This window comes from Nyctereutes procyonoides, unplaced genomic scaffold, assembly GCF_905146905.1.
Source record: "Nyctereutes procyonoides isolate TBG_1078 unplaced genomic scaffold, NYPRO_anot_genome, whole genome shotgun sequence".
NCBI lineage: Eukaryota > Metazoa > Chordata > Mammalia > Carnivora > Canidae > Nyctereutes > Nyctereutes procyonoides.
In genome coordinates this window covers 19,096,700-19,124,483 of record NW_026575136.1, presented here as the reverse complement: position 1 = coordinate 19,124,483, position 27,784 = coordinate 19,096,700, and the positions used below count along the sequence as shown (strand labels likewise).

At 41.0% G+C, this 27,784-nt stretch overlaps 1 protein-coding gene across 4 annotated transcripts in view; it reads right to left on the bottom strand.

Annotated features, from left to right (window-relative positions):
* Positions 1–27,784, bottom strand: part of LOC129495499 (lung adenoma susceptibility protein 2 homolog) — a 58,526-nt gene that overhangs the window by 11,229 nt on the left and 19,513 nt on the right. For 2 of the 4 annotated variants that reach the window (XM_055303065.1, XM_055303068.1), the window contains exons 2-3: positions 1,584–1,691; positions 461–694 (exon numbers count right to left, since the gene is read on the bottom strand). In XM_055303065.1, the coding sequence (XP_055159040.1) occupies positions 461–694; positions 1,584–1,667 (318 nt within the window). In that variant the 5' untranslated portion in view covers positions 1,668–1,691. Of the gene's footprint in view, positions 1–460; positions 695–1,583; positions 1,692–17,454; positions 17,573–23,156; positions 26,927–27,784 lie in introns of those variants that run through there. The other 2 variants (XM_055303063.1, XM_055303062.1) reach the window with 2 other exon arrangements.

Below are 27,784 nucleotides of genomic sequence, written 5' to 3'. Positions count from 1 at the left end.
CCTGAAGGACATGAGGCCACTGGGGCCTGCAGAGTAAGTGGGAGGCAAGACAGAAAAGGCTGTGGTGAGGAGTGAAGACTAGCATCCCAGAAGAGGAAGGATGGGTCTGCGAGACTCCAGGAATGACAGTAGTAGTAGCCCCTGGGCTTTCAGTCCAGCCCATGACAGACGTGAAAGAAACACCTGTCCTGACAAGAGAATAGAGAGCTTTGCATTTGTCTATCCACAGTCCTCCCCTTTAACTGGACACAGAGCTGGCTATGAGAGACAATCTCTGCCTGGGGCCAACAGGAATCCAGCCCTTCCTTCTCCCGATGGCTCACCTCCCTTCCTCTAGATGGCCAACAGTTGGCTCCTTGTCATGAGGAGAGAACAAAGCTTAGTACACACGCAATGGAAACTTTGTTTTGAAATCACTGTTACAATAGATGATTCTTTTTCCTAAATGTGTGATTCATACCTTGGATTTAGGCAAATGATTAAGAAACTGGAATTTTGGATCAACAGCCTTTTGCACTAGGGGAACCGTTGTTTGCAGAGGCCCAGCTTGGAGTTCTAGATGGACTTGTGAATGTGGCTGAGAGTTCTGAAGATAAACCAAGGAAAGTATCAGCACTCCTACTGCTGTGGTGACGGTGCACGCCAAGAGACACACCAGGAAAATGCGCATCAGTGACCACTGCCTCTTCTTCTCCTAAGAGAAATTATGAAGCCATTATTTTCTATTCTTGATGCGTTAAAAATATGGCCTCCTTTCTCAATTTGGCTTATATTTTCTTTTACTTAAAAAATGCATTTGTCGAATAAATATACTCAGTAAGATAATACATGTGTAAATATGAGTATAAATAAATACAAACATACACACAAACATATCCCATACACTTCGCTGACACCCAAATAAATAAGGAAAAAAATGAACCTATGAAACGCTGAAGCACAGAATAAATTACTAGAAAATGATGTAGCCAGTTCAGGTTGATTATAAAATGCATTCCAGTGCAGCTAATTAGTCCCTATTTACCAACTTCTTCGCCTGAAAATTAAAGAAGTTATAAAGACTATATTCTAAAAACTTCTTAGTTCCAGAATGTACATAAGCACTTACATGTATAAGTAATAAGCACGGGGAAAGTAACGTAACTAGCGTGACAGGTCCACGTATTTTTTTGTTACTATTTCTTGGTTTCACATTACAAATACATGAGCTAAGAGTTTATGAGACAGAAAGCAAATCAAGAAATGCTCAGAGCGGGGATCCCTGGGTGGCGCAGCAGTTTGGCGCCTGCCTTTGGCCCAGGGCGCGATCCCGGAGACCCGGGATCGAATCCCACGTCGGGCTCCCAGTGCATGGAGCCTGCTTCTCCCTCTGCCTGTGTCTCTGCCTCTCTCTCTCTCTCTCTCTGTATGACTATCATAAGTAAATAAAAAAAATAAAAAAATAAAAAGAAATGCTCAGAGCAGGAGATGCTACCTTTCTAAAGAGAATCACCTATGGAAAGCTGGTCTAAAAGGGCTCCTTCCCTGAGCTCTGCATAAAGGGTTAGGGGGAGCTCATCTCAAGGAGTAAACCTCCACCTTACCATTCTGTAGGTGGTGTTCATCTTCCCCATAGATGAAGCATTCTGGGCAGAATCTTCTTGCATTTCAAATGCTGAGTTGTCCATTTGCAAAAAGAAGCAATCAATTCACTGAAAATGAAAAAGGGGGAAAGCGTAGCTTTAGCTGATGAGGAGATCCCTGAGAAGTGAAGAATGATAACCCCTAAGTAACGGAGTACTTATATAGAGCTGAAAGTTAAGGAAACAAAATAAGGAAGCTACAACCTTGGTTTAAAAAAAAAAAAAAAAAAAACCAAACAAACAAAAAAACCCCTAGAAAGAATTGCCAAATTAGAGACCAATAAAACACTTCCGTTGGTCCTCAACTCTTTGCCAACTGATGACGAATACACAGATAATAACAACTGATACTGATTTCCTTCTCCACTGTATGCCAGGCAGGGTACTAATCACATATATATGTGACTGATTGCTTACAGCAATCCTATCACGTACTCTGAGTCTTGCCATTTTGTGGATAAGGAAACCGAGACGGAGGTACAGTAGCTGCCCAGCTGATATTAGCATCAGAGCAAAGTGCTGCCTATCAGAAGATTTTTCATGACACTGGTTCTCTGCAGAGTTTCATGGTGGGTGCTTAGTCTATTTTCACCCAAATCTATTTTCACCCAAATCGGTCCTGCCGCTAAACAATGGACTGATTTTCCGTGTGCTTTCTTGAACAATTATGTTCCCTGAAATTTAAATCTTCATTCAAAATTCCCTTGCATCATATTTCTTGGTGACAAATGGTGGCCTGAGTCATCTAAAAACCATTCCTATAATCCATAAAGCAGTCATCCATCCTTCTCTGCTTTCTATCTTCTTATCTGTCTTCCTTCAGTGAACATAGGTGAATGCAAACTATACTCCAGACTGTCTGCTACTCCTGTGCAATCTCATGAGGCCTCTGAATAGCTTCTAGTAGGAGAAATGGAAGGAAACCACTATCAAAGACTGTGCCGTGTAATGACACAAGCTTGCATGATGCCCTGTGAGGACAGAGAAGACAGGGATTGCGTCGGAGATGAGACTTCTCTGGAATCATTTTTTTGAGCTGAGTCTTTGAGTCCCAACACGGCTTCAGGAGGTAGGCACGGTTAGTCAGTTGCGTTCTATTTCCCATCTCTGGCTTGTCTATAAGCAGTTCCGGAACATAATGATAGAGATGTACACCCTATCTGGGTTGGGCAGCTCAGGTGCCAACAAAGATGCAGGTTATCACTATGCTGACACTGTGGCCTTCCTATCATATTTCATCAAGTCTAAGATGCAGCAGTGCGTCACACCAGTGTAGCCTTTCTCACAAAGACCTGGAATTTCAATGAATGTTACTGATTTTGAGGTCATAAAATATTTGAATTGTTTATCTGTGGGGCCAGTAAAGTGACATCATCTTGTTATCAGGGTACCATAAAATACGATGTTTTTCCTGTTTGATTTTCCCTGTGCATTTGTTAACTGGAATGAATTCCACACCTTAACATTTCTGAAAATGGGACATGTTTTATAATGAAGGGTCTCTAAGACCGAATGAAAGCATGCTATTTTTCCTTGGTCTTATCAGCTAATGGTACTATATGAATCTCCAACGCAAGTTTTACACAATTTTGTATTTTGCCATTTTTCTTTCTCAGAAGTACGAAAATATAATCCTCTGTCACCAGCATTATCTGGGAGCTACATTTAGCATTTATTTAAATGGCAAGACAAGCAAATCATCATCCAGCCTATATAAAAACTCACTTCAGCACTAAATCAAAGCATGCTGCAGCCAGATGAGGTCCTTTCGATCTTTGTGGATAAGAAAACAGAGGGCGGGCCCTGGGTGGTGCAGACTCTGGGTTTTGACTCAGGTTGTGATCTCAGAGTTATAATCTCAGGGTCATGGGATCAAGCCTTGCGTCAGGCTCCACATGGAGTCGGCTTGGGATTCTCTCCCCCTCTCCCTATGCCCTTCCTGCTCATGCTTGCACTCTCTCTAAAATAAATAAATACATCAAGAAAGAAGAAAGGAAAGAAAGAAAGAAAAGAAAGAAAAGAAGGAAGGAAGGAAGGAAGGAAGGAAGGAAGGAAGGAAGGAAGGAAGGAAGGAGAAAGAAAGAGAAAAGAAGAAAAGAAAAAAGAAAGAAAGAAAGAAAGAAAAGGCCCAAAGAGGCTAAGTATTTTTCCCAAAGTAACACAGTAAGTCACTGGCAGAGCCAAACAAATGTCCAGCTCTTTCACTTTCTGCCAGAGATTTTCCCATTTCCATTTGCTGCCAGAAAACCTCATGTCTCTGATGTACGTGTAAATAGTTCAAGGTGAATTGAAGCAAAAACAGCTAAAAGGAATATTATCAAAATAATTTTAAGACATATGAATGTAACTGAGGTGCAGCCCAAAGGCTGCTCAGTAGGGGGTAGCTAGCCATTCCCATCACCCTCAGGAGTCCAGTAGTTTCTACTAGACCAGAAATGCTTGGCAGGCTGGGAAGGAAGTAGGTGGGGCTGCTCACTGAACCAGAGTCTACAAGCAGTAGCCAAATCACCAAGTCAGTGCCAGGCACATATAGAGAGTAGAACACTGGTAACCCCATTTTTCAAACACCCCATTTTCGTAACACACCTAATCACACATGTAACCACCTTTTTTAAGAGTTTATTTATTTATTTGTGAGAGAGCGAGGTAGAGACACAGGCAGAGGGAGAAGCAGGGAGCCCGACATGGGACTCGATCCTGGGTCTCCAGGGTCACACCCTGGGCTGAAGGCAGACGCTCAACCCCTGAGCCACCCAGGGGCCCCTAATTATCTCTTTTAAACAAGAGCCATACTACTTCTACTTTGCGGCCAGAGACAAACCTGGGTTAATGCCACAAAATTGGGAAGAACAATTAACAAATGCATGCCAAACACTTTGGTTTGGATGTCAGAATGTTCAAGCTACTGCACCTCCAAACAGAAACACCTGAAAATATTCCCTAAAGTTCACTTACACTGTCAAATGGAATAACTGCGCAATTGAAACATAATTAGGAGATACGAACATTTGTTATTCACCAGTGGCCCCAAAATATTCAACCACCACAGGGCACAGCACTGAGTAGTCAGAACAGAAGTAGCTAGTTGGCGTGGCCGCTAGATGAACGCGAACTAGATGAACATCAGTCCTGCCCAGAGTACAACCAGGGCACCATTTTAGAGTCAAGTGGTTAAGGTGCAAATTCTGGAGCCAGACCACAGAGGTTTGAACCCTAACTCTGCACTTATTAGCTGTGTGACTGGGGGCAAGCTATCCACCCTCCCTGGGCTTCAAGTTCTTTAATTATACGATGGGACTAACGCAGTTGCCTTCATAGAAGCCTGACAGGATTGAACTAGTTAACATATATAAAGCATGTAGCTGTGCAGACCAGGTAGCCCAGCAGTTTACCGCCAACTTCCACCCCGGGCGTGATCCTGGGGTTCCGGGTTCGAGTCCCACATCGGGCTTCCCTGCAGGGAGCCTGCTTCTCCCTCTGCCTGTGTGTCTCTCTCTCTCTCTCTGGGTCTCTCATGAATAAATACATAAAAAAATCAAATAAATAAATAAGGCATTTAGCATAGTGCCTGTACACAGTAAATGCCCAATTAATGTTTGCCTGGCTCCTTTTTACTTGTTTATTATTGTTACTGTTATTTATTTAATTAATTAATTAATTAATTTATTTATTTATTTATTTATTTATTTTGTGTGTATATATATATGTTTTTATCGGAGTTCGATTTGCCAACATACAGTACAACACCCACTGTTCATCCCATCAAGTCTCCCCCTCTGGCTCCTTTTTAATAAATGCAAGTAGACTTGCTATAATATCTACATATTGTTTTTAGCTTTTTAAAAAAATTTAAATTCAATTAGCCAACATACATTATATCATTAGTTTCAGACATAATACCTTTATTTTAATACAGTATAAGGACCCTTGAGTTCATGAACCCTCTATGACCTTCCACAATAATTCAAAGTACTACATCCTTATCTGTTACCTTTTTTTTTTAAAGATTTTATTTATTTATTCATGAGAGTCACACAGAAGAGAGAGAGAGAGGCAGAGAGACACAGGCCAAGGGAACAGCAGGCCCCATGCAGGGAGCCCAATATGGGACTCGATCCCAGGACCCCAGCATCACACCCTGGGCTGAAGGCGGTGCTAAACCACTGAGCCACCCAGGAATCCCCTAATCTTTCTCTTTTAATCCCTTCATCTTCTAATCTACCTTCCCACATTTGATATTATTATTATTTTTAATATTATTTAAACCATGGTCGCTTTAATCCCCAAAATACAAAGTGCTGGGAAGAGAGTGGGAATCTTTAATATCTATCAGTAACCATCAGATATCTGACAAAAATCTGGTTTTTTTTAAAGATTTTATTCATCCATTCATGAGAGACACACACAGAGAGAGAGGCAGAGACACAGGCAGAGGGAGAAGCAGGCTCCATGCAGGGAGCTTGATGTGGGACTCGACCCTGGGACCCCAGGATCACGCCCTGAGCTGAAGGCAGATGCTAAATCGCTGAGCCACCCAGGGATCCCCCAAAATCTATTTTTTTTATGGAAGAAATAGAAATCATCATTAGAATACCACAGTAATAATTGCTGCAGGCAAGATCCCTCAAAAGTACTAAAATTATGGGTCAAAAACGCTGAAAACAGCATGTATATTCTTAAAAGGTCACTCTCAAACATTTGATAATTACACAAAGGTCAAGGGGGGGTTCCAAGTGCAGGATCCTGGAAAGTGCCATCCTAGCCAAGTGAATAGAGTCAGCATCACGTGTGACACATCCTGACATCACGCGACCTCTGCTATGCTGTACGGAGGGCAGATGACCTGTCTGTCTCTGGAGCCTTCCAACAAGGCAGGACTCTCAGTCTAATCATGACAAAACATGAAATAAACCCAGACTGAGTAACACTTTCAAAAGTGGCAAGGTCATAAAAGGCAATGAAAAGACAAGAACTGTCACAAATTACAAGAGACTAAGGAAATAAGACAACTAAAGGGACTGGATCCTGGAACAGAAAAATGACACTATGGGGAGAAACAAGTGAAATCTGAATAAGATCTGTAGTTTAGTTACTTGTATTGCGCCAGATTTTGAAAATTGTTCTATGGTTATATAGACGTTAATATAAGAAGAAGCTGGGAGAAAGCCACCCGGAGTATCTGCAACTCCAAGGTCTAAAGTCTATGATTACCTTAAAATAAAAAGTAAAAAAGAAGAGCAAAAAGGAAGGAAGGAAGAAAAGAGGGAGGGTGAGCAGAAGAGGGGAAAGAAGGAGGAGGAGGGAAGAAGGAAGAGAGAGGGAAAGAAGGAAAATCCTGAAAAATAACTGATGGGGGAACAGGGCTAGCTGAGGGAAAAGCACAGCTGATATCCCACAGACGACCCTGTCCCCCCCAGGGTGGGATAGGTGCGACTTTCTTCAGGAAGTTTCCAATTGTCTTAATGTTGGGGCCTAGAGGGAAAAGCAATCTTTACCTTGACAACAGCAAGGCCTCCAGTATCTTGTAGGTCCTCCTTAGCATATGAAAATCCTTTTGAAATCTTCCTTTTCCTCTTTGCCTCCTGCCTCCCCCCCATCTCTCATGAATAAATAAATCTTAAAAAAAAAATATTCCTTTTGCTCACCTCCCTCAACTCCTGGGTATATAGCCATCCCACCCCCACCCCCCACCCGGACCCTGGGACAGCAGCTCTTCCTGCCCACAGGTCCTGTCCCCCTGCTTTAATAAAACCACCATTTTGCACCAAAGCCATCTCTAGGACTTCTTGGTCGTCGGCTCCAGACCTCACCTATATTCCAAAACTTCATCAATAACCATTACCCCCTTCTGGGGCACATGAATAATTTCTATGTCCCAACATCCTTAACAGCTAGATGCGGCCACATAACTGAGTTATAGTCAATGACCTACGAGCAGAAGTGCTCTGTGCCATTTCCGAGCTAAGACTTAAAAAAAAAAGAGGGTGAGCCCCCACCTTGCCCCTCTGCCTTTCACAGCCAGATGCAGAGATGCCCCGTGAGATGGCACAGCCACCAGACAAAAGGAGTCTAAGTCCCCAGTTCACTGTGTAGACACAACCAGCTGCCAACCAAGAACTCCCATTTTAAACTCCTGCATAAACAAAAGATCAAGTTTTTTTCTGTTATACCAGGATACATCTGGGCAGTTTATTTTTTACCACAAACAAAGACAAATACATTTATACCCTCTCTAGCCCTTATTTTTTCCTAAGGTTTGCTGCCAGATTTTTTTTTTTTTTTTGACGTTTCTCTCCATCACAAGCACTAGGAGCATACTAACAATAAATCTGGCAAAAGTGCTAAGTGATGCTGATTGCAATATCTATCAAACAGGGGTGCCTGGGTGGCTCAGTCAGTTGGGTGTTCAACTCTTGACTTCAGATCAGGTCATGGTCTCTCTGCCGTGAGACCTTGCCCTGCGTCAGGCTCTATGCTGGGTAGGAGTCGGCCTGGGAGCCTCTCTCTCTCCCTCCCCTCGACCCCTCTCCTCTTTCTCTCTCTCTCTTTCTCTCAAAAAATCTACAAAGGGGCAAACTGAATGTAATTAAGATAGAACTCTTCATTAAACGACTGGAGTTTATTTTGCTGGAACACATCCAGTCACAAAAAAATACTCTTTTCCTTGGATAAATGGGGCCTACACGATCTTGTATGCCATACCGATGAGGAGGAAAAGGCAGTGCTTCATGTTCCAATAGGAACATTTCCCCAGATTCCCCCAACTCTAAGTTATCTGCCTCCTATAATAATTCAAGTGGGAAAGGCTGATAAGCCAGTGTTGGGCAATTCTTTCTGATTACTTCTTTTGAAATCTCTACCAGTAACAAGATAGGTCAATGCTCTCATTATGCAAATGTTTCTTATCAGCTTTGCAACTTCCAGATGACCACTGGATATGAGATACATGAGGATGGACCAGACACTACGGAGATGGCCAAAATCCTAGATGCCACAGACCCTTGCCTCAAAGACTCTACAACGTAATGATTCATTCCAGACAGCAGATGCACAAGGAAAATCGAACAGAGAAAATGTGCTGTTTTATGGCACCCTGATAAGATGAGGGAATCACCTTACTAGCCCCACAGATAAAACCTAAACAATTTAAGTATTTTATATCTTCAAAATCAATGCCATATATTTAAATTCCAGGTCTTAGTGGAAAAAGGCTCAATACAGACCCTCCCTGCTCCTACACCATTATCCGTTCCAGAATGTTCTCAGGAAGAACTCTAACATTACAGGTGTTATGTGGTTAGGAGCTTAGGTTAGACAACACTATGAATGAGCTCGAACTCGCGAAGTTAAGAAAATGAAAATATTCTATTCGTTCAAGTCCACGAGACAGTCTGATCTTGGACTAACCTTGCTATAAATCAGTTTCCTCGTGTGTATAAAATTAAAGCTGGATTAAATGGCTGTATGACAGTCTAGCTCTACTCCCTTGGGTTAAGGATGTAGTTATTTTAAGAAAGCATTAAATTGCTAGCTTCCCAACAGTCCTAGTTTTTCAAGATTCTGTTGACATAATGATTCAAGATATTCAACATTCCAGTTATTTTTCTGCAAAATAAGTTGCTTCATATATAATTTATAGTGTCAATCTAACAGAATATTAGCAGAGAAAGAGAACTCCAGAAGGCCACTGAGTGGTTATATAAACAACAAAGTCAGCTGAGTCCAACTCCAGAATTCTTGTTACAGCTTAAGGGGAGCAGATTTTGCCAGCCTAAGATATGCCTCTTTGGCATATTGATTATTTTAAACTGGTTATTTTTCATAAACAGCAGAAATGAGAGAAACTCTGAAAACCAAGAAGTTACCTTTCTGTAAGAGATTTGCCTTTGTAAGGGCAAATCTCATTTGTAAGGGTGTTTCCTCCTTGCTAGGCCAGGCAGGGCAGAGGTGACTCAGGCTTTAGAAACTCTTATCAAGAAGACGCAGAATTAATCTGCATAACAATCTTACTCTATTTACCGTGTTTTTCCCAGTAACCTCCCATCGCTGACTGCTGACTCCCCATCTGCAACCAACACCTTCTTTTTTCTTTAGCGGAAGATGGTATTTAAGGTAATGGTTTCAATCATTATGGGGAGCTACTCAGTTTTCCTGGGTCTCTCCCATCTTTGCTGGAGGTATGCGTGTAATTATCAACTTTTGTTTGATTTTCTCTTGTTAATCTATCTCATTACTTCTTAGAACAGCCAGAATAATCTTGAAGGGCAGAGGAAAATTTTTTCTCCCCCCAAAATATTAACTTAATGCCCCATATGTGCCAAGCGTCATTCTAGTTGCTTGGGATATATCAGTAAATGAAAAAGACCAAAGTTCCCTGCCCATATGCAGGTTACATTCTAGTAGAAGAATCAGAACCAATAGATTATTATTATTATTATTTTAAAGTGGTAGTTTTCATCCTATGGGGCAAAGCAGAAGTGTGTGGTGTGGAAGGGAGCAACTTTAAAGTGATCAAAATTTCCTAGAAAAGAAAGGCTCAGCTTTATTGGTGACAAGCTATGTGCCTATAGGAAAGGAATATAAATTGCGTCTTTCTAACTCTTAGGCTAGATGAATGTTAAAAAACATTCAACCAAGTCCATTTGAAAATCTAATTGGCTTCATTAAATAATTTATGAATGGGCGGCACCCCATCGGGCAAATGGGAGAGGAGAGCTCCACTGAGGTAAACAAAAGAAAGGTTTTTAAAGGCAGAGAGAGGGCATAAGAAAAGAAGGAATTAGCATGGAATACATTGTTTAGGCCGGGCTGCCCTCCTACGGGGAGCTGAAGGGCCTATCAGTACATTTCCTAGTAGTGACCAGGTAATTCCATGGTGATTGATTGGTTACAGGTTATATTCCTGGGGTGGGGTTGGGGGGGGGGTTGAAACTACAGTTAAGTTAGGTACTAGGTCTTGGTTTACTGAGTTAGGGCCTTAACGGAAGCAATACCATTTTGGGCCTGTGTTTTCCTTTGTAACACAGCCCGTAAACTTTGATCCTATGATATTTTCTTTCTTTCTTTTTTTTTTTTTTAATTCACAAGGCTTTGGAAGCAAAAGTATAAATTATTTCTTTAAAAACAACAAGCTTTTAATAGCTACAGTTTCATCTCCCGTCTGTGTGGGCCCATAATGCCCCTAAATACAGCAAGCTCCATCTGAACGTGCATGGTTCCCTGTTCTTGACCCCTCACCTGCCAAGTGCCATTTACTTGCTCCCTTCTGTCCAATCTAACCCCCCCCAGAACTAGGTAAGTGCTCCTATAATGCATTCTCAGAACACTCTGTGGGTCTCATTTGAAGTTCCCATTTCAGTTAATTGTAAAATTGTTTGTTACATCCATGCCTCCACTGCCAGATTATAGACCACATAGAGCAGGGACATCATCACCCAAGCCTCGCGTAAGACCTGGGACATTTAGTAGGCAGGCGTGAATAAATGATTCATTCTTACATGCTCTTCACATTCCATGCGATCATACTTCTTCCCCAAAACCATTACCTACTAGTAACCAATGTGCCCAGCCGTCATCAGTCTCCCTGTCCTACCCTTCTAGAATGCTGTTAAATAGAAGACAATCGAAGTAGTCAAGAAATTGTACACAGAACAGTTTTAAAAAACACAACATAACAAAACAGGTATGGCTTAGCAATATGATGAGTTTAGTAAGAAACATTCGTGTAAATTGGTTCATACAGTCCAAGTTCTGTCACTACTGAAAACAGCCCATAGCATCTGCAGCAGCTGGAGTTTTGCCCTCCATCCCACTCTTTTCTTTCCTAGAGTCCATGATGGGGAACAGAGGGCCAGCTGAGGACAAGGCATGAGCCTGGGTAGCACAGTGACAAGTCCTTGAAATAGGCAGAGGGAACTTCCTCTGCGGACTCAACTGCCTCGATGTTCACACTTTGCTAAGGGCAGGAGGCAATCCTAGTCCGACCCCCAGCAGCCTGTGAGTCTACTTTAACATATAAAAATTCCTCTAGAAATTTCCCTTTATCTCTAACCCCCCAAGATACATGTTGGCGATCACCCCCCAAGCACACGGCCCACTGATACACATCTGAAGGGTCTCAGGTTTTATTAGACGGTAATAAGTGACCTTTTCCCAATAATAACCAGCCCCCTCAAGGTCCTGGAAACCTTGCTCCCAAAATTCCTCAGAGGGTTCGCTATCCCCAAACCCCTCCCAACTCCCAGGTGTATAATCAGCCGCCCCTCACAGGCCCAGGGCAGCAGCTCTTCCTGCCCACGGGTCCTGTCCCTGGGCTTTAATAAAACCAGCATTTTGCACCGAAGACATCTCAAAAATTCTTTCTTGATCGTTGGCTCCAGACCTCACCTATATTCCAGAACTTCATCAGTCCAGACCTTAGTCTATAATACAATTCTCTGCTACAAGGAACAAGAACCCCTCATTCCTTGAAAGGAGGCTATAACTATGTCTCATGGCAGGAAAAAAAAAGGGGGGGGGATCTGAAATATCCCTTTGTTTCCAGAGAGCAATGATGTTTTCAATAATATCAACACAAAGGAGACTTTCACAAGCCAGATTGTGATAATTTGAGTGTCGAGTAAGTTCTATTATGGCCAATTGGGACATATCATACCTGTAAAATGTTCAGTGATACTCTAAGTCCACAATGATACTCAAAGGATTAAAGGTAATATAAAGGGTGGATAAAGTAGTTATAATATGAAAGGATTAATAGAATATATTCTATATTTTAGTAAGTAGAAAAGTATTAATATACAGGGAACTGGTTCTTCTATTAATAATATTTCTATTCATAAACTACAGACATATGTGTATTTCTATGTAGACACCACAGCAAACACAGGGAAGGGAACATTGAGTGACCTGAGGGATCGTAGGGAAAGCAGATACTATACTCAAACCAGGAAGGACTGAGGGCACCAGGGGTCACATGTAAAACTGGAAGGAAGAGCGTCTCAATAGCTACTCAGCCCCTGTGCTTACACACAATTACCCAGTAAAAGAAGGGTTTACCTGTGTCTTCTAAAAGGATACATTTCTAAGAAGAAGCCATAATTATAGAGCCAATCCTCATCTCCCAGGAGGAAAAAAACCTTCTAGATGGTCCTACTAATTATAATAAGATTCTTTACAGAATCTGTAGAGGCTGCTTTTAGGCAAACAGGCTTGAGCGAATGTAGAAAGGTCCCCCAGAGACCAGCCGGCTGGAACACACTCAGGCCCGTCAGGCAACCCATCCCAAAATATCCATAGGCCCTAACTGACCAATGGGCCTCTTACAATCCGGAAGTGTTACCAGAAAAGGGGGGATTCCATATGTCACCATACCTCCTCATCTTCCTCCTTTAAGAATAGCCCCCATCCACTGCCTTGAAAACAGCCTCTCCTCTGCCATCCTGCCCACTGCTCCCTTATTCAGGAAACTTCTATCCCCTTTGCTCTGCCTCAGGTGAATCCTTTCACTGCAGCACCATAGGCCTCCACCCGACTGTTGCTCCGCACTTGGGGGCCCCCCTCTGAGCAGACACCCCATTTAGACACCACAGAATGGGTACATTTTGAAAAATGCCAACACACTAGGTCAATCAAGTATAATAACAGGACAATGGCTCAGGCACTCCAGGCATTAGGCTGCAACTGAGTCCCACAGGGCTATAGGTATTCCATACACACTTAGAGGGTTATTCCTCAACCTATATTCCAGAAACATTCCTAACTCTTCTGTAAGGGGCCAGATAGTAAATATTTTAGTCCTTGTGGTCCAAGAAGCAAAATCAAAGATATTATGTAAGTGCCTGTACGCCAAGAAAGAAAATAAATTTCAAACAATTTTTTGTTGAAATTCAAAATATAATGAGTACAATTTTTTATGACCAAATCAATCAATGAAGAAAACTGGATTCTTTGGAGGGAGATAACATTTTGTTTATTGGGATTCAAAATTAATGCCCCTCATCATCGAAAAAAAATTATACATGTTCATCTATTAATGCTGACCCATATGAAATTTTACATATTTCATCTTTGAAAACATCTTTTCACACAGATAGTTACTGACAAACACTGATACCAATCCACAAGGATATTATTTTAGTTGAGCATATATCATTTGGGAAGCATTTATGGAGTTCCATTAGAGTCTTCACTTGATATTTTGCCCTTTTTAGCTTGTCATTACATTTATTACCTCCAACTGAAAGTAAGGTGAATAGTCTTCACTTGATATTTTGCCCTTTTTAGCTTGTCATTACATTTATTACCTCCAACTGAAAGTAAGGTGAATAGATTTTTTAAAATATGGAAATCTCTTTAGCATTTGCTAGGACGTAAAAAAAAAGAAAAGAAGAAAAGAAAGAGAAAGAGAAAGAAAGAAAGAGAAAGAAAGAAAGAAGAAGAAAGAAAGAAAGAAAGAAAGAAAGAAAGTTGCTGAAACTAGTTTAGTTTGAGCTCCAAAATACATCCCCTGAAAATGTGTGTAGGAGTTGAGATCTTGCTTCTTATTTTAACATTTGAAAGTACAGGAAGTGTTTGACATTACAAGATTCAAACATGAGTTAATCAAAATGCCTTCACCATGGTATAAGATGTGCACATAACTGATATTTCACCGTGCAGTTTTAGGTGGAATTCATTAAGAAACACTATGAAATCTGCTTTAAAAGCTAACTTCCAAAGCCATTTGGTGCTCCATTATGTTTGAGGCTGGTTCTTCTCATTAAGAAAAATTACAATTTTGGCCCTAAGGCAAAAAAAAATCGCAAGAAAACTTTACTACTGCAGAGCCATCAAACTCATGTGTGATGGAGCAAGAGAGATTTAGATTTCTCTCTCTCTTTTTTTTTTAAGATTTTATTTATTTATTCATGAGAACACAGAGAGGGACAGAGACACACAGGCAGAGGGAGAAGCAGGTTCCGTGCGGGGAGCCCAATGTAGGACTAGATCCTGGGACCCCAGGATCACCACCCTGGCTGAAGGCAGCACTAAACCGCTGAGCCACCTGGGCTGCCCTACCTTCGATTTACAAAAATTCACAGAACTGCTGAAGGTTAAGTCCACAAGAGCAAGTGAAGGACACCATTAACATTACTAGTCCAGCAACACGCATAAACCCAAATACTTTCTGCAAAGCACCTGCTAATGAATAATAACCAAAAATAAGCTTCAGGTATCTTACATTTTCACAAGACTTGTACTATTAAGCTTTTTCTTCCTGCTTCATGCATCTTTCAATTACTGGAAGTTGTAATACATCTTAGCAGATTCCACTTCATGTTTAACTTTCATGACTGATTATTCTAATTCTCTGAAATAGTCCTCCTTTATGTAACACATGAAGACTATGCATAGAGGCTAATTCTTTTGTCACTTCAAACACAGCACTGACTTCTGGAATAAAAAGCAAGTTAGTATGTTACGTCTTTTGTACTCATCAAGAACCAAGAAGGGGGGCACAGGGTGGGGGCACAAGGGAGAGAGAGAATCTTCAGCAGGCTCCACGCCCACACTGGAGCCAACACGGGCTCCATTTCATGACCCTGAGCTCATGACCTGAGCAGAAACCAAGAATCAGACGCTTAACCGACTGAGCTGCCCAGGTGCCCCTCATTTGCCCTGATTTTTAATTTACTATTGATATTGCTTCTAAAGTCATCAACTCTTTGGTCAACTATTCTCCCCAAAAAGCTAATCGTCTTAAACAAGTTTATTGGGATCCCTGGGTGGCTCAGCGGTTGAGCATCTGCCTTTGGTCCAGGATGTGACCCTGGAAACCCAAGATCGAGTTCCTACATCAGGCTCCCTGCATGGAGCCCGCTTCCCCCTCTGCCTGTGTCTCTGCCTCTCTCTCTGTGTCTCTCATGAATAAATAAATAAAATCTTAAAAAAAAAAAAAAGCTTATTATCTCTGGACACATCCCTTCAGTTGTTGTAATCAATTACAATTTAATTAACCCACCATCAATAAATAAGTTTTCTTTATTTGGCTAACAAAGCCACTCAAAACAGTGCAGCTTCAACCTCATTTTTATATTTACTTTTGTGAAGAAATACTGCTGTGATTATCACAATTTTTTTCTAATTTGTTGCTTTTCTGTGAATTAGAAATACTGCGAAGAGTACTTAGTCTAGTAATGTTGATATGTAGATTGTATTATCTTACTTCTGTGTCATAAAATATTCTTTTAGATTTTATTCAATCATTTAAAAATGTAAAAAAAAAAAAAACCCAAAACATTCTTAGCTTGTGGACTGTACAAAGGCCAGCAGCAGGCTAAAGTTTGACCTGAGTCAAGGTTTGCCTACTTCTGCTCTAGAACACAATTATTTCTCCCCATGGTCTAGAAAGGTATGTGATAAGAATCCATTAACCACCATTTATTGGGGGCACTGGGGTGGCTCAGTCAGTTAAGCATCTGACTCTTGATTTCAGCTCAGGTCATGATCTCAGGGTTGTGAGATTGAGGCTACCACAGGTGTGCTGGGCATGGAGCCTGCTTAAGATTCTCCTCTCTCTCCCCCTCCCCCTAATCTCTCTCTCAAAAAAATTTAAAAAAAATAAAAAAAGAAAGAAAACCCCTAAAAACTAAAAAACAATCTCTCCCTTAAAAAAAAAAAAGTCACCATTTATTGGTTTCTTCTCCAAGAAGGGTGGATCCTGGTTCATTAAAAGGATAATTATTTCTACTAGATTGTTTATAATCTAGATCCTGCAGAACTACTGGTTGCTCAGTTTTAAGTGAGTCCGTAGCTTTCAGGAAACTCCATCGCTGTGTCTGATTTTACCCCTTATTTCAACTTGCCCTTTTCAGTTGAGGACAGAATGTGTGGCCCTTGGGTGAGATACTGTTAGAATTATTGAACCAAAGCTCAGGTTTGGGTCATTCTTGACCAGTGAGGCCTTCCAAAAGCCTGAGAAGCCCCCGTTATGCAGGTAATGCTAAATTTGGACTTTTTTATTTGAATCTGACACTATGGGTCACAGAGAATGCTATGAAAAATATATGCTACAAAATCTAAGCATTTCTAGTACCTAAAACTGGGCTATAAGGACTCCAGCTCCTAGTTTTATATGTCAGAACTGTACAAAGATGGCTCAACGGGGAGCTTCCCCAGCACTATTCCCAGTGGGCATTAGAGAAATCCCTAGCATTCCAGTCATCCTGAAAGATCCTCCCCTCTCCTTCTTGTCCCTTATCTCTATACCTAACTCACCCCTTCATGTTTGGGGGCTCCTTTTCGTTGCCATCGCCAGGTGGAGCCCCTTCACATTGACATCCCACTGTATACAGATGAAAACGAGGCAGGAACTAAGTCACATGCAGGCTAGGATGTGGATGTCATATCGCCCCCAGCAAAGTCACTTCGTGTGCACAGGCTCCAGGTAGCAATCCGAAATTTCTACTAATCCTTGAAAAGCCTACCCTAAGCAGCATCTGTTAGTTCCAAATAGTGATGTTACCAAACTTTGTATTACACTTTGTCGTCCCTTCCCGCCTCGTTTCTCCCTGACTTAAAATGAAGAGACATTGGGGAAGCTGTGGTCACTGGCTCAGGGAACCAGATGAACATGCTTTAACCCTCTGAGTGGGGAAGAGGCTGCAAGGATGATCAGTAACAAGGGCACTTCCCTTGGACCTCCCCTCCCAGTGCACGACAGCAAGCCTATGTCTTATGACGACCCTTTACAACGGCCAAAGGCCAAAGCATGTGCCTAGGCTCACACACTTCCCCGTTACGCAATTCTAGGGTGGCTGGTGAGCCAGAGACCTGGAACGACGCACGTCGACGGTGCTCCAACAGGAATCCTGGGGCTCAAGTCTGCTTGAAGAGAGTCAGGGTCTTAATCATAAAGTCTTACATCTAAAGATAGATCCAGTTTACAGAATAGAGAAGGATGCTTCTCACTCCTAAAAAAAAAAAAAAAAAAAAAAAAAAAAAAAATTATACCTTATAGTGGGAAGGAAGAGGGAGAAAGACCCTGTCTTAATCTACTCCTGCACAGTCTTGAAGAGTTGTAACTGGAGAATGAATGGCAGGGGTTGAGCTCAAAACCAGACTTGGGGGGGGAGGGGGGAGCCAGATTAGGGGCAATAAACCAATCAAAGCAGGGTCTTAATTTTGTTATTTTCAAAGAAGATAGTGCCCTCTAGTGAGAAAAAGGTTTTAAGCAGTCCTTACCAACAGCCCTATTTCTACAAAACAGGCGGCTACAGAGCAATTATGATCAGCTGAAATTCTGAAATAATTGTATTTACCAGCAATATCTGACGCCGGATACTCAATACGTGCGAGGCACTGTGCTTAGCAAGCTTTTCACGAGTACTATCTCGTTTAACACTGTGTGAGGCAGGTACCATTAACTCTGCTTTATAAATTGATCTTAGAGCTGCAATTTGCCCAAGTCCCCCAGCTAGTAAGGGCTGCAGTGGGGGCAGGGGGAAGGAAATGCTCTTCAAAAAAATTTTTTTTAAAGATTTTATTTATTCATGAGAGATACAGACACACAGAGAGAGGCAGAGGCACAGGCAGAGGGAGGAGCAGGCCCCATGCAGGGAGCCCGATGCAGGACTTGATCCCGGGACCCCAGGATCACACCCTGGGCTGAAGGCGGCACTAAACCGCTGAGCCACCAGGGCTGCCCATGATCTTTAAATTTGAAACTGTCCTAAGAAATGCTCACACACTAAAGGCCAAGAATACAGAAATTTGGAAAACTTTGCTACAATTTGCTTATTTTTAATACATACTGATTCTGTTCTAACTTGCAATAATGAAATAAGCAAATCTGTTAATGAATAAAATTCTTCATATTTCTCCTAAGTCTCTCTCAAAATATTAAAGATTTAAATGATACGAGGGGTGCTGAATCATTAGTTTGTCAGGGGCATCATCACGTTCCTTCTAACCCCTGGGTGAGCCAAGTTCTGCACAATACTCTCCTCTATCACCAGAGCTTCTGAATTCCCTTCCAGAATACTTTATGCTCATTTCTCTTTCCATCTTATACGCTTGTCCAGAAACCCAAGTAAATTATTCAATAAATCACACAGCATCTACTACTGCAAGCTAACACAAGTCAACAGCCCTCCAAATATTATAAAAAATAAAACATTCTGAGAACTTTACACTAAAACACCACAGGAGCCTCAGTAAAAGTATCTGTGTCTCTGAACAAAAACTAAATAAAGCCTGCATTCTAATTTTACTACCTAACGACATTGCTAACACAATGCATTTTTGCCATGGTACCAGGTTTTAAGGACTAGTAACTACTGGAAAGAAGGCAAAAGGTTGGTTTTAGTATTTGGAAAAAAGTTCAATTTGACCGCAACCACCAACTAATGTAGGGACTAACACAAAAGATTAACATTCACTGTAGACTGCACCGGAAACATCGGTTCTCTTCCTTTTGCCTACAGGATGAAATCCAGAATTCTTAGCTGGATTTTCAAGGGTCTTAGATGGGCCCCCAGGCCGCTTTCTCTCCCTCATTCATTCAGAGAACACATATTTATGTTTCACTCCAAATTAATGCTAGGCACAATTCTAGTTGTTGGGAAGAAAAGAGTGAATTAAAAAAAAAAAGTCTCTGCTCTCAACTTGAAGAAAAATAAAGTAGGAGTAACGCCAGGTGGGGACTGGTGGGGGGTTAGGCCTTTCTGATAAAGGGACGTTTGTGCAGATACCGGAGGAAACGGTTTCCTCACCGGTTACCTGAGGAAAGGGTTGCCAATGAGGGACACAGGTCAAAGCCTGGGGCCGGAGGTGGATCTGTGGTTGTTGGAGAACAGCGAGGGCATGGCCTGGATTCTGGTTTGGGGGTGAAGGGACAAGCGTCACACCCACCTAGGATCCCTGGGCTGCGGCCGAGGCCTCACACTGACCCTGAGGTGGGAAGCCCGGAAATTCTGAGGACAGGCCCATCGCAGACGTGTCTTGCAGGAGTCTGCAGGATAGAATAGGGCAGTCCAGGGGAGCAGCACATGTGCGTCCCCCGCTGGCACATCCCCCCAGATGCCCCACACACGGCCAGGAGCCACCGAATCTCGCGGCCGCGCATGTTACCTCTTCATCCTCAAACCACACAGTAGCTGTAACAACAAATGGGCGGGAAAACCAAGACAACTCAGGCAAGGCCCAGTTTCGCAGTGCGGTTCCCCCTGCTACAATGTGACACACACACAACCGCCCTGGCCCAGGAACCCCAAGTCGCACCATTCTCCACTCTGGGGTCTGTGCGTCACCCTCTGCCTACAACACCCTCGCACCCAATTGCTTTGATGGCAAACCTGTTCCTTTTTCTAGATCAACTCCATTTCTCTCCTGAGTGAAGTCATTCTTGGCCTTCTCCAGGCCACTTAGCTGCTCCATCTTCTGTGCCGTTACAGCACTTTCTCCATCTTTCTGTGAAACAATACTTGCTGGTTACAGCGCGTGTCCACTTGTCTCCCTCCACTCTTGAGTCCTCATGGAAGAACGCCTTCTTACTCTTCGTCACCTCTCTCACCCCATTATTCCGCCCTCCTCCGTCCACACACACACCCAGCATATCCAGGAGCCAAATAAATGCTAGCTGGGTGGAGCAGTAAATTATTAAGGAATCGAATGCAGAAGGGCGCCTGGGGGGCTCAGTGGTTGAGCATCTGCCTTTGGTCCAGGTCGTGATCCCTGGGTCCCGGGATCGAGTCCTGCATCAGGCTCTACCCTCAGGGAGCCTGCTTCTCCCTCTGCCTGTGTCTCTGCCTCTCTATGTCTATCATGACTGAATAAATAAATAAATCTTAAAAAATAAAATAAAAATAAAATAAAAAATAAAACGAAAGAATCAAATGTAGAGCCCCCACTCTACTCTTTGCATCTTACATGTTGGTGCCACAATAGAAACCCCCCAAAGGAAAAAATAAATATGAGATGGTGGATGAATTAACTAGATGGGGGGAGGGCAGTCCTCACAATGTGCATGTATAGCAAGTCATCACAGTGTACACTTTAAATATCTTACAATTTTGTCAATTATACTTCAACAAAGCTTTAAAAAATTTTAGACAAAAGAGGCAAGAAGAAAAAACAAAGTGAGAAAAAGACAAGCCAAGAAACAGACTCTACTCTTCACTGTAGAGAACTGATGGTTCTCAGAGGGGAAGTGGGGGGGGGGTGCGTGAAATAGGTGATGGGGATGACAGGGTGCACTTGTCCTGATAAGCACCAAGTGATGGAATTGTTCAATCACTATATTGTACACCAGAAACTACTGTAACACTGTACGTTAACCATACTGAACTTAAAACTCATAAAAAAAGAAAAAGAAAAAGTGGATGGGTGTTAGGACTTATTGTGACCATTTCAAAACATACACAAATATCAAATCATTATGTATATATGAAGAGGTTATAACTCAGTTTTTAAAAAATAAAATAGTAAAGCATATTACTCTAGGCTTCGCCATGAAGTAGGGCTCTGGATCATTTGTAAATGTAGCCTTTTAATCAAAATATTTAAAGTTAGAGAACATCCAAAAAGTGAGACAATAAGAAACAAAGCTTTGTCCAAAGAAATATTTTAGAAATTAGAAACAATCTGAAAGATAGAAAGAGCATTACCCTTGATTTCAATACTTGGAAGGCTGAAATGTGCATGCGAGATTGTCTTGGGGGGCAAAATTAAGAGCAATATGAAGAAACACAGAACAGCAAAAAGTGCTTTAATTGAAGCAAGAATATACTATAAAACAATGCATTCCAGTTGCAGGAAACTTGTTTCCAGAGATATTCCTACAAAAGCGACGTGGCTACCTTGATGAAAAATAACGGAGGGAACATACGGGATTCCTCTCTGACCTGATGGAGCAGAATTCCTATAATCCCAGGATCCTTGCAGGTGTCCCGGAGCTCCAGTTCGGACCCAGCTTAGCAAGTTCTCAAACTCATTAGACGTTTAGGGGCTCGCGGGCAGGCAGCGCAGTCGGTGAAGCACCCACTGAGGTTTGGGCTCAGGTGGCGACCTCAGGGTCGGGAGACCCGGCCGTCAGCTTCAAGCTCAGCGCGGATCCTGCTTGAGGCTCCGCCCCACCCCCTGCACTGGCTCTGGCATAACAGACTCTCTCCGAGGCCCAAGTTCTCATCTAGCCTGTGTTCTGGATGACCTGGCCTCTCTGCCACCTTACACCTTTATGCCCAGTTCCTGATTCGAAGGCTACAGAAGACGCAAAACGGACAGCAGAGGTGGACAGATGGGGCATCTTAGATTTTTCCATATGTCCTCTCCCACCAGAACCTTTCTAGAATCTTATCAATTTACCACCTCTCCACTCCAAATTCATCCCTAAGGGGCTCTCCCGCTGTTTGCTGGCAGCTGCGCCATCAGTAGACAAGCTGGGTATGAGGACATGTGGTGCTCTTCCACAGTCACAATCTCAGACTAGCTCAGAACATATCGGGTTCTCCTTGGCACTCAGGGACCTGGACCAGGCTGGTGATCACCCTTCAACCCTGCCAGCACCAGCACCTCAGGTTTCCGTTGGAGATTTTACTCATGAGACACACAGAGGCAGAGACACAGGCAGAGGGAGAAGCAGGCTCCCTGCGGGGGGAGGCCGATCAGACGCAGGACTCGATCCTGAGTCTCCAGGGTCACGCCTTGGGCCAAAGGCAGATGCTCAACCGCTGAGCCACCAGGCGTCCCCAACACCTCATGTTCTGAGTCTTGGCCACACCGAGATCCCTTCCTGTCCGTGTGCTCACACACCCAGTAACTGGCTACGGCTTTCCTGAACCTTGGAGGGTGGCTTCCCACTTGCCTAGTGACGACGACCAACCCTGGTCTATGCAAACCAGTAAACTTGGCCAGCCAGTGGGCTGCAGCTACCCTATCTTCAGGGAGGCCGAAGCCCGAATCTTCGGCTCTCCTACTCCCAAGAAGTACCCAAGTACCTCTCCCTTGCGTACGCTCCCCCAACTCTGGAGTACCATAGAGCACGCTCAGATCATATTTCATCAGCTTAAAATCTTTTTATATTAAACTTCGTTATAGTCACTATTTGGTCCTGTTTCTAGACTAGACCCAGACTGACAGCCACCAAGCCACACTCAAAGAAGCAACACAGTGAAAATCAGCCACTGAGTTTCCCTGGATGTAGTACAAGATCTGTAAAATAACTTGTATACCTGATGAAATGCAAGACATATCAAATCTTAGCTGGCTCAAGAGTAGTTAGAAGGCTTATGTCTTCCAAAACACTTACACATATGTTGATCCTATTTGATAAACAGTGGCATTAACATAAAAAATAGGTTTAATTTACTCCATTTTAAGCATTTGCAGAACATCAGATAAATAAAAAACATGGTCTTTCTTTTCTTGCGCTTACAATCTGAGAGAGAACTAGGCTTAAAATCATCAGTCACCATTTTAAGTTTCCACGTTCCAGGTTATACAATGTAAGAAAAGTTATCACAAAGGAGATAAAAAGCAATCTTTTTTTTTTTTTTTAAAGATTTTTATTTATTCATGAGAAAACACAGAGGGAGAGGCAGAGACACAGGCAGAGGGAGAAGCAGGCTCCTCGCAGGGAGCTGGATGCGGGACTCGGTCCCGGATCCCAGGGTCAGGCCCTGGGCTGAAGGCTGCGCTAAACCACTGAGCCACCCGGCTGCCCTAGTCCTTTAACTTTTGAGACATTTTCTCCCCTAGGGATACAATGTGATAGAGACACTTTTCAATACAAAAACAAATATAATAGCTAAATGAGTGATGGGTATGGAAAAAGGAAGCCAAAGTACCAAGCCTGAAAAAAGGTTAGAATATTTTGGGAAAAATGCACATTTGGTCAGAGCTTTAAAAGAAATGGTGGAGTAAGCTTTACAAAACCAGAATGAAAGAAAACTATTTCAAGTATAGGAAATAATACGCCCAGAGGTGAGAACATACATAGAAAGTCTGGGAGGATAGGGGTAAAGCAGCTGAACCACAGCAAATTTCTGAAATGCATTAGTGACGTCAGGGCGGTGGTGCTGCAACGGTGTCTTACGAACCGGCCAGCCTGTCCTCACTGCAAGGGCGGAGTGAGGGGAAGGAATGTTCCAGGTGGAAAGAGGTGTGAGGAGGCCAACAGGCTCCTTCTAGTCAAGGTTATGAAGGACGACGAAGTGGTTACACAGGTAGAAAGGCTGCTACCCTGGGAGAGAAGCTGTTACATACGTCGGGTCTAGCGTAAAACAATGTAGAACAAACTGGGAGGGTAAAAAGCAAAGAAACTTTTGTTCAAAAAAGGAAGATGATCTTAGCCACAGATGAAAATAAGAAGAAAAAATACAGAGAAATAGGAAGGGAATAATTTCAAATATCAAGGGGGAAAGATGGAACAATATAAACCTCAATATATGGTTCAGGTTTAAGCCCAGGTTTGCATCAGTCATTTTAAGATTAAGTATCACAACCCAACAGGACATATAATCATGATAAAACATCCAATCAATAAATGGGATAGAAAGATACAAAGTCTTTCACACCTGAAGAAACTTGTTGCTCAGAAATTATCAATTTTATTGGCTTTTTGCCTATCTCTTTTCATAATACTTGCCTTTTGGCACGTTCACTTCTTGATAGCACTTCCACCAAACAGTTTTTGAGACACAGTGAACTTTGGAACAGGAAGGATGAAACAAAAATTCAAATCTATGAGTGATTCCATGTGTTTGAAACTTAAGGGGGAATATCTTTCATGATGTTTCTTTAAAAAATATTTTTGTAGAATTGTATATAATGTTACTCTAAACATTAAACAGAATACCAAAAAAATCCACATTTATAACTTTAAATAAGAAATAACAAAACTAGAGAGACATATAACCCAAACAAACCCAAGATAGTGTTCCTCTATTTGGTCAGAAGTCTCCATATGAAGCTGAAATGTGCCAACACAGAAATACTGAAAGTAAAGTTCCTAGGACAATAATATACAGTTGAGTTTTAAGTCTTCATAGACTTATTACACTTTTATCCCAAAAAAATTTTGGAATTAGGATTGTTAAATTTTTTTCATACTCAGCTAAAAATCTGAAATCTTATTAAAATTCTTTTTCTAACACTTTTAAATATACCTAAAAGTAATGGATTAATAAAAATTTATATTCCCACTCCAATTTTTAAAACTTGTAATTGTTCTGCTTTTAATTTACAACTCAGCAGTCTCATACAGTTGTCACCCTTTTACCTCTGGATAACTCACACTAAAAAATACTTAAATATTTAACATGTAACTAATTCTTTAGAGAATTTCATGATCATTTATCATTTAGATTGTTCTTAGTTGACTCTCCTATACATTTCTTTTTTAAAAAAGATGGAATTAATCATTTTAATAAAGTTAATTCCCTTTTAAGGTAAATGACTAGGCTTCCATATTTAACACAATAGGAAAAATACTCCTTTAAGTATAATCAAGTTTCTTAGAATATTAGTTATAAATATAAAAATTTAGGCGGCTTATCTTATTTAGCATTGGAGACATTTTCTTGGAAATGACAGCACTAACCAAATCCATGAACAGCCTGACAGTCAGTATAGCATAATCCTTTGGAAATGCTTTTCAGGCATACTAAATAGTAGGTCTGATCAACATCTATGCAAATAGAATAATTATCTGATGTAGTCACCTTCCCTGTCTTCTACAGAATTTGTCTAACGGTGGATCTAGCAAGGCCTGGAAGGAACATGATCAACTCAGATCCACCTCATGTTCACCCACTTAAAATCTGCATTTTTAACAGCCAGCCATACTTTCATCATCCAAGTAACCATGTTCGATTACATGCAAACTGTGTTTTGAAGTAGAAGGCAATAATCAGAAAATAAAATGTTAGTGGCAGAAATACCTCCACAGAGTAAACAAAACTTAATGGCAAGTCACTCTCAAACTGGGTAAAAACAACTGTATAGTGGGAATTCTGACTCACTGGCCAAGAAAAAAATAACAGAGTTCACTCTATACAGTTTTGACATCTAAGTTTATAGCAAAAGTCTTAAATAATGCTTCCAATTTGGAGGAAAAAAATTCTTCAACACAATGTACTTAGAAATTTCTATTTGACAGTAAAGCTACCTAGCAAAGATGCTACAATTTGGGCAGTGTTAATTTGTACTGTTTGTATGCATACATACAAATTTTTTCATTTCATCGGGCTTTTTAAACATGCGTTATGATTTAATTCCTAGTTTTGTTGGCAAAGATGCTTTCGTATTAGATGTTTACTTGGTAGAAAATGTAAAATTACAGAACTCTGCTCAGTTCCAGCTAGAGACAAACTACAGATTGCTTTAAAGAAAGTTCAGCTCTTACAAAACAGCTTTGTAATACAGTTGCTTTTGGATTTTACATTCATTTTAAGTTTACTTTAAAAATTGCATAAAGAGATTAGGCACTGATCTCATAACTTTTACTTTTACTCATAACTTTTGGAGCTAACCCCAAAACTAAAATGTGGGAAATAATATAGTATCAAAATATTAAATTCTCAAATATACTCCCCAAAAATGTTTTATAAACTGTCCAGTAGTATCAAAATTATCTTACATAGATTCAAAATCAAAGCATTAATTAAGGTTTTCTCTTGGATTTCACAACATAAAACATATCTTTTACCACTGCATCACCCCATTCTTATTTGCAAAAACTATATTAAATATTTATAAAAATTAAGAGTAACATACTTCCACATGCATAAGATACACCATAACAATTTTGATACTCCTTTAACCTACTTAAAAGTAGATGCTAATTGTATAAAAAGGTCTACTTAAGAGATTTTGGACAGAAACCAGGAAGAGTTGCTTAATAATCCAGAACCAGATGATAAAATGATGAAGATGCTCAAGATTAAGTCCACATACGCTTCAATAACAGACATCATCCATCACTGAATATTCGATATGTGCTGGCCTGAAAACCAAAGTCCGACTGCAGGACACAGTGTGGGTCCTTCCAGTTCACATTCTGGTATTTTGGCATAAAATGAAGATAGGTCACAAAATCTATGTACGTTTTCAAGTTTGTTTTTTTAAAAAATATATACTACTTGAACCAATCACAGAATAATATATGGCTTATAATTTATCAGTTTAAGCACTAGGAAAAAAATACATCTTTGTTCTGTGGTGACTATTTATTGGTTGGACTGTTTTATTTTCCTCTTCACATTTTCGGTGACTGTTTCCCACTGGTATCATCAACCAGGTCTCGCAGGCGAGATAAATGGTGCAAAGCCCTTCATTAAAAAGTATAAAACACGTTATAAAGCAATATTAAGGACTGAACAGACAATGCAGACAGCAACAAATGGTGATTATATTGTTTAAAATTAGTATAGAAATGAATTTATAGAATTAGTATCAAGCATTTATAATTTTTCTTTATAAAACTTTGAGATTTGAATAACTGAGGGCTAAAATAATTCATTTAATTAAACATTTACTTTAAAAAATATACTTTTGACAGGTAAGAGGTTTTTCTTTGAAAGTTTGCCAAGAAGTTTAATGATAGGTTTTATTTGTATAACACTTAACATTTTTTTCATGTCATTTCACAACAGCTCTGTGAAATTATACCTTTTTCTTTTGGAATACTGTTTATATCATTTAACAAAGTATTTTCATTAAGATGTATATTCAGGATAGCTAAAATTTAAAAAAAGCACTGAAGAATCAGTTACAATTGAGGAAAACTCATTTTTATTGAGCATGAGGGGAAACAAACGACAATTATGTGGTACTATACCAACAACCTGGTTTTTTTCTCTAAAATAAAACTAAGATTATAGGTCAGGTCTCAATGAAGAAAACTTAATTATCCCCCAAACAGAACAAGAAAAGTGAAGGCCCTTAGCTTTCCAGTCCTCCTCTAAAAATATTCTTCCTTTTTCCTCTCTCCTACCATTCATTCAGATCCTTAAGGACCTGATTTATCAGAAAATCTGTTAACCATTTTTCAGATGTCTGATAAATGAGAGACCAACAAAAACAAATAATATTAACAATTATGATGTACAGTCATCTGTTAGTAATTTTTAAGTTGAGTTGAAAGGTGGCTGGGATCCCTGGGTGGCTCAGCGGTTTAGCGCCTGCCT